The sequence below is a fragment of the Aquarana catesbeiana genome, linkage group LG02, assembly GCF_042186555.1.
Source record: "Aquarana catesbeiana isolate 2022-GZ linkage group LG02, ASM4218655v1, whole genome shotgun sequence".
Taxonomy (NCBI): Eukaryota; Metazoa; Chordata; class Amphibia; order Anura; family Ranidae; genus Aquarana; species Aquarana catesbeiana.
The window spans coordinates 811521258-811534609 of NC_133325.1; the positions used below are offsets into that span (position 1 = coordinate 811521258).

Consider the following 13352-nt stretch of genomic DNA (forward strand, 5'->3'; position numbering starts at 1 on the left):
AGAGCCTTGGTGAGAGAGGTAAAGAAGAACTCAAAAGATCACTGTGGCTGAGCTCCAGAGATGCAGTCGGGAGATGGGAGAAAGTTGTAGAAAGTCAACCTTTACTGCAGCCCTCCACCAGTCAGGGCTTTATGACAGAGTGGCCCGATGGAAGCCTCTCAGTGTAGGACACATGAAAGCCCGCATGGAGTTTGCTAAAAAACACCTGAAGGACTCCAAGATGGTGAAAAATAAGATTCTCTGGTCTGATGAGACCAAGATAGAACTTTTTGGCCTTAATTCTAAGCGGTATGTGTGGAGAAAACCAGGCACTGCTCATCACCTGTCCAATACAGTCCCAACAGTGAAGCATGGTGGTGGCAGCATCATGCTGTGGGGGTGTTTTTCAGCCACAGGGACAGGACGACTGGTTGCAATCGAGGGAAAGATGAATGCGGCTAAGTACAGGGATATCCTGGACGAAAACCTTCTCCAGAGTGCTCAGGACCTCAGACTGGGCCGAAGGTTTACGTTCCAACAAGACAATGACCCTATAATAAATTGAATTTAATTAACCATTAAATGACTAATGGTGTAAAAGATTCAAACGTGCCTAAAGGGAATAGGATGTCTGGCCTTATGTCAATATACAGTAAGTAACTCTAATATCCTAACCCGAAAAAAAATGAACAAATGCATAGAAAATGTTATGAATAAAAATTCATATGAATATTAAGGTGTATCACACTGAAGGACACAAAAAACAAAAAAACAAACCATATAAAAGTCCAAAGGATGTCAGCAAATAAGAAAATGGAGTCCAAAGATTGTAAAGGATGATCCCACAAATCCAGAGATGTGTTTGGCAGACATCACTTGGAAAACAATTGAAGAAATAGGCAAACCACCACCAGTGATCATAAGGAGGCTTACCAGATGTTGTTGACTTGGAAAGGCTTATGCCACCCAAGTCAAAAAAGGCTTATAACCAGCTGGCTAGGAAGATGTATCTGCTTAAACAGCCACGAAAACTTGATGCAGACGTTCTCGGACACCGGTACATAGGAAATATCCCAATAGGGAGCTCCAAATCGATAATCATAAACCATGCAAGGTAGAATAAAATGCTCGCATAGCGTGATACCGTAGGTGTAAATTATTATATAAACAAAGGGATGAACTCACATGATAACGGTCATCAAAGGCATAGATAGGAAACAAGAGCGGTGTGATGTTTTATTCATAACATTTTCTATGCATTTGTTCACTTTTTTGGGTTAGGATATTAGAGTTACTTACTGTATACCTGTATATTGACATAAGGCCAGACATCCTATTCCCTTTAGGCACGTTTGAATCTTTTACACCATTAGTCATTTAATGGTTAATTTAATTTATTATATTGATGTATAGCGCTACACTTTAACGCTCACATTTATTGCTTTGGTCTATAGCTGTGTTGGCTGCTATTCATACAAACATATTTTTTACACAACGCTGTAATTTTCCCCTTTAAGACACTGACCCTAAACACACAGCTAAAATAACGAAGGAGTGGCTTCACAACAACTCCGTGACTGTTCTAGAATGGCCCCAGCCAGAGCCCTGACTTAAACCCAATTGAACATCTCTGGAGAGACCTAAAAATGGCCGTCCACCAACGTTTACCATCCCCCTGACAGAACTGGAGAGGATCTGCAAGGAAGAATGGCAGAGAATCCCCAAATCCAGGTGTGAAAAACTTGTTGAATCTTTCCCAAAAAGACTCATCAAAAGGGGCTTCTACTAAATACTGAGCAAAGGGTCTGAATACTTAGGACCATGTGATATTTCAGTTTTTCTTTTTTAATAGATCTGAAAAAATGTCAACATTTCTGTGTTTTTCTGTCAATATGGGGTGCTGTGTATACAATATGGGGTGCTGTGTGTACAATATGGGGTGCTGTGTGTACAATATGGGGTGCTGTGTGTACATTAATGAGGAAAAAAATGAACATAAATGATTTTAGCAAATGGCTGCAATATAACAAAGAGTGAAAAATTTAAGGGGGTCTGAATACTTTCCGCCCCCACTCTATATATGCATCCTGGTTGATCTCTCTCTCTCTCTCTCTCTCTCGTGACATTGGGGATTGTTCAGCTCAAGTGGATAGATGCGTTTTGGTGCAGTGAGTCCACATCAGAGAGGCATTTATAGTTAAGGGCCTGGTAGCCCACATTTATTAAAGGAAAAAACAAAACAAAAGTCCATCCAGGAATCCCACACAGGGGTCCAAGCTTCAGCAAGTAAATACAATAGAAAATCCAAATAAAAAAAAAAAATGCTAGCCCACCTGGCTACTCTTCAGCAGTATTGCTGCTATAGGGAACAGGCCCTCAAACAAGCTGCTTGGATGCACACAGTCTTAGGCTCCTTGGTCACACACCGTTTCAAGAGCTTCAATGCACACAGCTTCTGGCTCCTTTGACGCACACAGCTTTACAGCCCTTCAATGCATACAGCTTCTGGCTCCCTGGACGCACACAGCTTTGAAGCCCTTCAACGCACACAGCATCTGGCTCCTTGGACGCACACAGCTTTGAAGCCCTTCAACGCACACAGCATCTATTCTCACACAGAGACACTTACTCTGCTCCAACTTCACCTTCCTCCACACTTTCTGCTCTCACCAATCCCTCGTTATATGGGCTGTGTGCACCTGGGCACACACCCTGCTGGCTGTCCACAAGACCCGGACACAGGGTTGGAGATCCCGTCCCACCCAAGACTCTGAAGGATCTCCAAATTACAGAGCCCCATAAGGAACTAGCAAAACCTGGAGAAAACTGCCAGAGCAGTTTTCTCCATTTCAAATGTACACTCTGTAGCTCTGCACTCAGTCGATATGCAGACTCTGTGTCCACTTTAACCCCATTTTCATAGGGACAGAGCCTTGCTCTGCCACAATATATATATATATATATATATATATATATACTGTATTCAGTTTAGCTAGATCCGTTCCTGTCTTTCTCTTCCTACTGACAAGCTGGCAGGTGTTTTTACAGTATTTACAGCTACCTGAAGAAAATTGGTGGTGTTCTTCTGATCCTACTAGTACCACAGGCAGGCAGCTACAGTATTTACAGTTAGTGTAATGTGTCCTTTGCAGTGTGCACCTAAAGCTACCTGAAGACAATTGCTGGTGTTCTCATACTAATAATACTACAGGCAGGCAGTTGATTCTGCTAGCTGCAGTATCAGTATATATATACATCCCAGCTTTGTGCAGCTACATCTCACTGCAGGCCATTAGTATGTCTGGAAAGCCAACAAGGAGAGGCAGACAGTCACAAGCCAATAAAAAGAGGGCAAGCAGGCTCTGTGTCTAGAGGCAACAGTGCTGGTCATGGAGACGGTGCATCCTCATCAGCACGTGGCTGTGGGACATGCTTGTCCTTTTTTTCGGCAGCTGGCCGTGTTGAGCCGCAACATGCGGAAGACTTGGTAGAGTGGATGACCAAGCCGTCCTCATCCTCCTCATCCTCACTCACCCATGCCCAGGGTACTTTGTCTGGCAAAGCAGCTGCCAATGCAGCCTCTTCCCTCAGCTCAATGGCATCAGTCACTCCTTCCCTAGCCCCACCATGTCCTCTTGAGGAGTCCGCTGAACTGTTTGACCACAGGGTTGGGTACATGCTCCAGGAGGATGCCCAGCTAGAGGAAGGCAGTAACGTGAGCCCAGAGAGAGGGGGTGCCCAAGAAGGACAGCAATATGGCAGTCATGTTCCCCCAGCTGCAGCATACTGCCAAGTTTGCTCCAGTGATGAGGAGGGAGGGGATGATGAGGTCACTGACTCCACATGGGTGCCTGATAGGAGGAGGAGGCATAATTCCAATGAGGAAGGATGCCCTCCAGGGGCCAGCTTAAGGGCAGCACACCGACTGCATCACACCACAGAGCTCCGCATGTGTAGGGCGCTGCTGTCTCTGCGCGTTATTCCAAAAGTTCTTTGGTGTGGGCCTTTTTTAGCGATGAGTGCATCAGATCGCACCGCTGCTATTTGCAACATATGTCTCAAGCGTATCTCGCATGGCCAAAACATCACCTGCTTGGGCACCACATGCTTAACCAGACATATGTCAACCTGCCATGCAGTTTGTTGGCAACCGTACCTAAAAGATCCACACCAAAGAACAAAGCGGACCTCTCCTTGCTCCTAATCAGCTGGGATCTCCAACCCCACTATACCTTCAGTCCTCTCTGAGACCTGCACTGAGAGGAATGAAGGTGTAGAATTAGGTGTGTCACAGCCAAGTACTTGTGGGCAATTTGCTTTCGGTACACCGACGTCAGATTGTACCAGGCAAATTTCCCTGCCCCAGCTGCTGCACCGCCAAAAGAAGTTCGCTCGCAGCCATCCACATGCCTAGCGGTTGAATGCTAGCTTGGCTAAATTGCTAGCACTTCAACTGCTGCCTTTTCAGTTAGAATACTCTGCCCCCTCCCGTGAGTTTGTGGAATGTGCGGTTCCTCAGTGGCAGGTACCCAAATTCCACTTTTTCTCACGGAAAGCGATTCCGGCTCTCTACCGGCATGTGGAAGGCAATGTCTTGGCCTCGCTGGACAGGGCGGTCAGCGGTAAGGTGCATATTACCGCTGACTCATGGTCCAGCAGGCATGGACAGGGACGTTACCTAAGTTTCATGGCGCATTGGGTGACTCTGCTGGCAGCTGGGAAGGATGCAGGACAAGGTGCAGTAGTGTTGGAGGTTGTTCCACCACTACGCCTCCAAAATTCTACTAGTGGTGATTCTGCCACACCTCTCTCTTCCACCCCCTCCTCTTCTTCCTCCATGGCCTCTTCCTGTGCTGATTTGTCCTCGGAACCAGCGGTGCTCCGAAGGCATTCAAGGGACTACTCAAGTACGCAGGCAAAAAGATGCCATGCATTGCTTGAGCTGGTGTGCTTGGGGGACAGGAGCCACACTGGGGCAGAGGTTCTGTCAGCTCTGCAGGGGCAGGTTCAGAGGTGGTTGACGCCACGCCAGCTTAAGCCAGGTATGGTGGTTTGCGACAATGGCACCAACCTCCTCTCCGCCCTCCGGCAAGGACAACTGACCCATGTGCCCTGTTTGGCTTATGTCCTTAACATGGTGGTGCAGCGGTTCTTCGGCAGGTACCCGGGCTTACAGGATGTCCGCAGGTCATATAATGCCAGTGCTTGGCTGGCTGACCTCCAAAAGGAATTTAACCTGCCTAAGAACCGCCTAATCTGTGACATGCCCACCAGGTGGAACTCAATGTTGCCCATGCTGCAGCGGCTGCACACACAGCGGAGGGCCATCAATAAGTACCTATGTGACTTTGATACCAGAACAGGGTCAGGGGACCTTGTTTTTTTTTCCCCATGCCAGTGGGCTATGATCAGGGATGCATGCACTGTCCTGTCACCATTTGAGGAGGCCACAAGGATGGTGAGCAGTGACAGTGCATGCATCAGTGAAACTGTCACTCTTGTCCACCTGTTGGAGCACACGCTGTGTGGAATAATGGACAGGGCACTTGAGGCAGAACAGAGGGAGGAAGAGGAGGACTTCCTTACCTCTCAAGGCCCCCTTATCCAGACAGTGTTCCTGCGTGCCCCGGATCACACAGGAAGAGGACAAGGAGGAGGGGGAGGATTGTGTCAGCATGGAAGTGGAGCCTGGCACTCAGCATCAGCAGCAGCCTTCAAGGGATCATTTACAGTCTGAAGAAACCCACGGACTTGTATGTGGCTGGGAGGAGGTGGCTGCGGATCATTTCGTCCTTAGTGATCCAGAGGACTCTGAACCGAATGCCTCAGCAAACCTACGCTGCATGGCCTTGTTATTATAATTTTTTTTATTAGTAATGGCAGTGATCTGCGATTTTTATTGGGACTGCGACATTGCGGCGGACAGATCGGACACTTTTGACACTTTTTTGGGACCGATGACATTTATACAGCGATCAGAGGTAAAAATAGGCACTGATTACTGTATAAATATCACTGGCAGGGAAGGGGTTAACACCAGGGGGTGATCAAGGGGTTAAGTGTGTCCTAGGGAGTGATTCTAACTCTGGGGGGAGGGGACTGACTGGGGGAGGAGACCGATCGTTGTTCATATTTAGTATGAACAGCAGATCTGTCTCCTCTCTCCTGACAGAACAGAGATCTGTCTGTTTACATTGACAGATTTCCATTCTGTGTCTCTCTCAGGACAGATCGCAGATGTCTGATGGACATCGCAGCCACCAGGCACCATCGTTGTGCCACGGGCGTGTGCACGCCTACTAGTGGTCTACGCCGATTTGTCCAGGAGAGCCAACCTGCCGCAGTATAACTGGGGCGATGGTCCTCTAGTGGTTAAACAAATCCGAAATAACAAAAAAAAAATTTGGATGAAATTCGTATTCAAATAGTTTTCACATTTCCAAATAGAATAAAATAGAATAGAAAACAAAGGAATAGAATAGAAAAAAATAATAGAAAAGAATATAACAGAAAATAAAAAATTAGAATATAATAGCGTAAAACACAACAAAATAGAATAGAAAATAAAAGAACAGAATAGACTAGAATACATTATAAACAAATAGAATAGAATAACATAGAATATAACCATCTTCCAAAGTTTGAATTTCAAATAGAATTTGAATAGAAAATAAAAGAATAGAATAGAAAATAATAGATTAGAAAAAAAATAGAATATTCTATTCTACTCTATTCTTTTCTATTCTATTCGAATTTCAGAATTTTTCTATTTAATACTATTCTTTATTCTATTCTATTCTATTCTATTTTATTCTATTCTATTCTATTTTGTTCATTTATTTTCTATCCTATTTTGTTCTGTTTTACTCTAATATATTCTATTATTTTATTTTCTATTCTATTCCTTTATTTTCTAGTCTATTTTTTTTCTTTGGAAATTGGAAAAGAATTTGAATTTGAAAACTTGAATCAATTTGAATATAAACAAAGCAAATTCTGAAAATGAATTAAATGGATTAAAGAAATCTCACTAAACCAATTTATGTAAATAACGAATGGAAACAAAACAAATGTTTTCGCTCTTCACATGTCTCCCCCCCCAGGCCTCTCCCAGCGTCACGCTGGCATGATAAATAGTGGGAGGAGTCCACCGCCAAGAAATTGGAGCCAAGAACCGCCCCCCACACATGAATCAGCCAAGATGGCGGAAAGCACGCCAGCACAGTGACGCAGAAGAATGACGTCACACATGTGGCCCTCATGTACAGCTATGATGTGCATGAGGACGCCAGCCTGCCCCATCCCCCACACCCAGAGGACGGACAAGGAGGGATAGGGGGCGTGGCCTGGGGCCCATCGCAGCTCCCGGGTACTAGACAACAAACCCCTCCCACTGATCCAGATGTTGGATTTTTTATTCATTAGTCTCATGAGATTCCAGATGGTTCTACATCAATGTGTGTTATATGAGGGGGGAGGGGAGCGTACACTGTGACCTGACTGGGATCTGTATTCTGTCTGTACAGGAAATGTTTGGGAGGAAATATTCACCCGGCCGGGATCTGACCTTCTCATCCCCATCAGATGTCATCTCACCCTCAACCATCCAGATACAGAGAGATGTGACCAGATTTATTGGAGGTATAAAGACCCAATCGGACACATTGACACCATAATATTTATACACAGGGAATGTAGACTGAGTAAATATGAGAAAAAACTCTCCCCCAATACAAGAATATCAGAGGATGGAAGTCTGATCATATCCAATGTGACTCCGGAGAATGACGGGATATACTATGTGTTTATATACAACTCTGCAGGACACCATATACAGAGAGATGATTACGTTGTCCATGTAGAAGGTAAGTCCATCCAACCCCCACCCCCAGTCCTAGCAGTGTCCTCCCCACTCCGTGTCTTTATATACACCGTCCATGTAGAAGGTAAGTCCATCCATCCCCCACCCCCAGTTCTAGCAGTGTCCTCCCCGCTCCGTGTCTTTATATACACCGTCCATGTAGAAGGTAAGTCCATCCAACCCCCACCCCCAGTCCTAGCAGTGTCCTCCCCGCTCTGTGTCTTTATATACATCGTCCATGTAGAAGGTAAGTCCATCCAACCCCCACCCCCAGTCCTAGCAGTGTCCTCCCCGCTCCGTGTCTTTATATACATCGTCCATGTAGAAGGTAAGTCCATCCAACCCCCACCCCCAGTCCTAGCAGTGTCCTCCCTGCTCCGTGTCTTTATATACATCGTCCATGTAGAAGGTAAGTCCACCCAACCCCCACCCCCAGTCCTAGCAGTGTCCTCCCCGCTCCGTGTCTTTATATACACCGTCCATGTAGAAGGTAAGTCCATCCAACCCCCACCCCCAGTCCTAGCAGTGTCCTCCCCGCTCCGTGTCTTTATATACACCGTCCATGTAGAAGGTAAGTCCACCCAACCCCCACCCCCAGTCCTAGCAGTGTCCTCCCCGCTCCGTGTCTTTATATACACCGTCCATGTAGAAGGTAAGTCCATCCAACCCCCACCCCCAGTCCTAGCAGTGTCCTCCCCGTGTCTTTCTATCCATACATTATATAGTAGAAGATCTGGGAGAGACGTATGTACAATGTCCTCTGATTACTGCCCCATCCTCACCATTCCCTGTGGATTCACATCTGCAGTGCTCAGCCCTCCTGAAGTTGCTGTGATCTGAACTGTGCTGTGCCTTCTGCTCGGGGTCACCATGTGGTAGATGTGACCACTGATGGCGGGGTGACAGATCCCCAATGGAGGGCGGAGCTTCTGCCAACATCAACCAATCAGGTTTCACCTCTTAGGAAAGAGTCGTCTCTAATAGGAGTTTCTGTCATATTTCAGGTTGTCAGTAATATAATGAGCTTCTTCAGTAGATTCTAAATGTTTTATCAGTAAATAAAAGTTGTGTGGGGTGACAACCCTGATGGGGGTCACATGACTGAAGAAAATGGGTGTCATGTTAGTGGGGGGATTTAGTGTTGGGGGAGGGGTGCACACAGACACAATCTATCTCCTCCAGTCTCCAGGAAGATGTCTGCACACCTGATTATAGGTAAGGATGGGGGAGGGGCATGCTGTGTATATATTGGATCTGATCAATGGAAATGATTGTCTCTCTCAGTTCCAGTATCGGTTCCGCTCCTCCATGTCTCATGTCCCCAGAATGGCAACGCTGAGATCTCCTGCAGGGTGGAGGAGGGGACCAAGCCGAATATCTGTCTGTCTGTGATTGGAGGATCCCAGGAGAGATATTCCACATCCGCCAATCACATTACAGCCATTGTGGAGTCACCGGGGCCCTGGAACATCACCTGTACTGTGGAGAATGGGGTCAGCCGGTCAGAGGAGAGCAGAGCCGGGGTCACCTGTCCAGGTGAGGAGACATCAGAAGTGGATGGAGAAATGTCTGTAGATGACAATATTCAGGGATTTTCTTCTAAGAGACCAGGTGTAGATACCCCTCCCCCTTCTGAGTCACCCCTTGTCTCCGCCCCCTACCCACCTCCAGGCACCGTCCCTTGGTTCCGCCCCCTACCCACCTCCCAGTACTCCCCATTTTAGAGAATACAGAACCATTCATTTTGGGGTGCCATGTAACTTGTATGAATTATAATTTGTATCCAATCAACAATAGATCCCCAAGTAGCAATGTACCCCTCCCAGCAACAGTAGATTCCCCCCAGCAATAATAGACTCCTCCTCCCAACAATAGAATTCTCATCAACAATAGACTCCCCAGTAACAATAGATCCACCCCTGCAACAATAGACCTTTTACAGCAACAACTGATCTCCCAGCAACAGTAGACCTCTCCCTCACCAGTACATCCCTCCCAGCAACAACAGACCCCCCACAACAAAATACCCCCCAGTAACAATAGACCTCCACCAGCAACAATTGATCTCCTAGCAGCCAGCAACAATACACCTCTACCTCCCAGCAACATAAGACCCCACAGCAACAATAGATCCCCATTAGCAACAATAAACCTCCCAACTACAACAGACCTGCCAGAAACAATACATCCCCCATGACAATAGACCCTCCAGCACACCCCAGCATCCCCTCCATTACACACATTCAGTGCTGGAGGTTCCCGGAACTGCGTTCCCCCTGAATAAAAGTCCTGACAATATATATTTGTCTGCAATCCAGTAAATGAGATTTATATCAATAAAAAGGTCCTTTGTCTCCAATCTGGGAAATAGAACCAACCCCCCCCCCCCTCCCCCCCCATCTCCACTCTTCATTGAAATGATGTTTTCTTTAAGTTTCAGGTCATCAAGTTATCTGTAGAGAAAGTCAATTTATAAATAATCATCTAATTCACCATCTCCATCCATAAAGGAAATTGTATTTAATTGTCTGAAATAAAGCAGTAGAGATCTCTCTCGATATATCAATCCTTTGGGTTCATCATATTCAATAAAGTGTCTCATTAGGTGGATTTACTAAAGAAGTTGAGCATCTTCACTTTGTACAGTTACTTCCACTTATCTTAGTGAATGGGTGTAAGGAAATATCCTGTCTTTTTTTTTCCTTGCACATGATTGGATAATCATTGCAAAATAAATGTTCACTTATCTTTACTTCATTCAATAAGTTAACTTAAAATTCACCTTGTAGAGTGATTATGCTCTACTCCCTTAATAAATCAGCTCCACCATGCCTCCCCCACCATGTCCCCTTTTTTCATGTCCCCTCCACCCGTTTCCCTCACCATATCTCTTCCACAATGTCCTCTCTACTGTGTTTCCTCCATCAGGTCTCCTCCACCATGTCCCCTCCATCTTATCACCTCAACCATGTCCCCTCCAACATATCTCCTCCACAACATCTTCTCCACTGTGTCTGCTCCTTCATGTCTCCTCCACTGTGTTTACTCTATCATGTCTTCTCTACAATGTTCCCTCAATCACGTCTCCTCTACAGTGTCTCCTCCACCTTGTCTCCATCACCACGCCCCTAGACTGTGTCTCCTCCATCATGTCTCCTGCATCATGTCCCCTCCACCGCATATCCTTTACTGCTATGTCTCCTCCAATGTGTCTCCTCCATCATTTCTCCTGCATCATATCCCCTCCACCACATATCCTTTACCACCATGTCTTCTCCACTGTGTCTCCTCCATCATGTCTGCTTCCGCCATGTTCCAGAAATGTGTCTCTTTGCCTTTGTCTCCTCCATCGTGTCTGATCCACCATGTTCACTATCACTATCACTTACCGGACAGGGGTGTCTTAGGTGAGATTTGCTCAGTCTTAAAGGGACAGCCCTGGTACTGACATTACCCCCCTTTTTTGAGGGGGTGCTCCTGCAACCCCAGACTTGGTGTTAAAAATATAACTGCCTTTTAAGTTGGTCAGTGTGACTATCCAAATTCAAATGGTACAGAATCAACAGCAAGGAAGAGCAGGGTCAGAACAAGCTGGGTCATACATAAGTAGATCAGAGAAGATATCAGCTGGGTCAAGCACAAACACACAAAGGTAGGTATGCTACCACAAGCACTGGTGGTGTTTTGACACAGGTGTTTTAAAGGTGAACAGTGATTAGCTGGCCAATCACCATCGCTTCCCAGGCCAGGGCTGTCTCAGGTGAGATTTGTCTAGTCTTAAACTGAGAGCTCAAATCCCGGTACTGAGACTGACTATGTTTTTGTTCAGTATTGTTACCAACTTCTGCCTCTTCCTGACTCTGATTCTTCTCACATCCTGCTGTCTTTCTACACGGCTTTTACCAAACCAGGCTTTTTACCTGGCTCCACCTTCAACTAAACTTGGCATCTCCACAGTGCATTGTCAGCTATACGTCTGATTCATCAGATATCAGCGCTCCCAAGTTCCTGCTCAGTGTCTACACCTTGACACTTGTGCCTTTCCTTCACCCCTGTAGACCCTGTCTCAACATCCAGGGGTTCTCAGATGAGAACTGTACAAGAGACCTTCCTCATCATCTCATGGTCTGCATACAGGTAGGTGACAGTACCATTCAGCCAAATGGAGCCTGAAAGGAGGGCCTTGTCTATGGATGTTCTCTGTCAGCAAATAACAGCAGGTCTTACCCTGATGGCTGGTAACACGTTCCTGACATCTGACATGGAAGGACATAGTGGAGGAGACACAGTTGAGGAACAATGTAGGAGGAGACATGTTGGAGGAGACATCAACGTTTTGAGATGGGAATGAGGGACACCTATTAGCAAAAGTATGTGGCCATAGGACACACCCCCTGCCACACCCCCTTAAAGGAGAATTCTACAAAAAAAATGATTAGTTAAACCCACAAGTGTTTTTTTTATTACCACTACTATTCCTTTATATTGGCTTTTGATATTTACAAATGCAGCAATTTAGAATTTGGATGAAAGGTTTAGCTCTGGGAAATACTTTTTTAAATACATTTTATATACAACTATATAGATCAGACCAAAATGAGGGACAAATGAGAGGGACAGAGGGACATTGCTCCAAATCAGGGACAGTTGGGAGCTATGTATACTTCATTCATTTCTGCTTTTCATTTTTTCTGCTCTTCTAATCTTCCCATAATGTGATTTCTCCTCCTCCAGTCCCCCTCTCTGACATCACTGTGACCTCCTCCTGTCTCCCGGATGGGAGCGCAGTGGCTGAATGTTCGGTGAAAGGATCAGATCCTCGTTATTCCTGGAGTTTGGATGGAAGATCCGTCTCCTCACACAGCCGGGTAACTCTTCCTCCTCCGGTCTCCGGAACCCTCCGCTGTGATGTCACCAATCAGATCAATAATCTAAGTAGATCCATCAACATCTCCTGTGCAGGTGAGTGAGAGAAATGTCTCCAGGCTGAATTTACTACTAAAGATTTTACTGAGAGATAAAATATTCCAGACACAAAGATTACAATCCAGGAAATACATAACATAACAGAACGATCAGCTTCCATCAGATCCTTTTCCCTTCCCATATAGATCCCACCCAGAGGTGTATCATGGATGGGGCCACAGGGTTGGTTTCCCTGAGTGAAGAATTCTTAGAGGGCACAGAGAAGGTGTCCAAGCTGACAGCCAATAATGGGCAGTGGAGGTATCCCCCGCCCCACAGCATGCCCATTGTATACATTCAGTTGTGGGGTGGGCAATGTCTCCAACACCTATGATTTGCTGTCAGCTTTGATATCTTTCAGGCAGGATATCTTGGGTGGTTTTGGACTTGTGTCACCCCTACCTAGGAGGGAACCCTGGACACTGGCAACCAACCCTTCACCACTGACCACACCACAGAACAAGTCCTAATATAAAATACAGTTTTTATGCAGAGGGACAGATAAAAAACTTGAACAGAGACCCAACATTCAGTAGAAGACCTCATA

General features: G+C 45.9%; 1 protein-coding gene across 1 annotated transcript in view; it reads left to right on the forward strand.

The window, feature by feature from the left end:
* The window catches only part of LOC141130166 (uncharacterized), a 108821-nt gene that overhangs the window by 94137 nt on the left and 1332 nt on the right, over positions 1-13352 (forward strand). The window contains exons 2-4 of the mRNA XM_073618112.1: positions 7506-7844; positions 9125-9376; positions 12575-12802. Of these exons, the coding sequence (XP_073474213.1) occupies positions 7506-7844; positions 9125-9376; positions 12575-12802 (819 nt within the window). The remainder of the gene's footprint in view (positions 1-7505; positions 7845-9124; positions 9377-12574; positions 12803-13352) is intronic.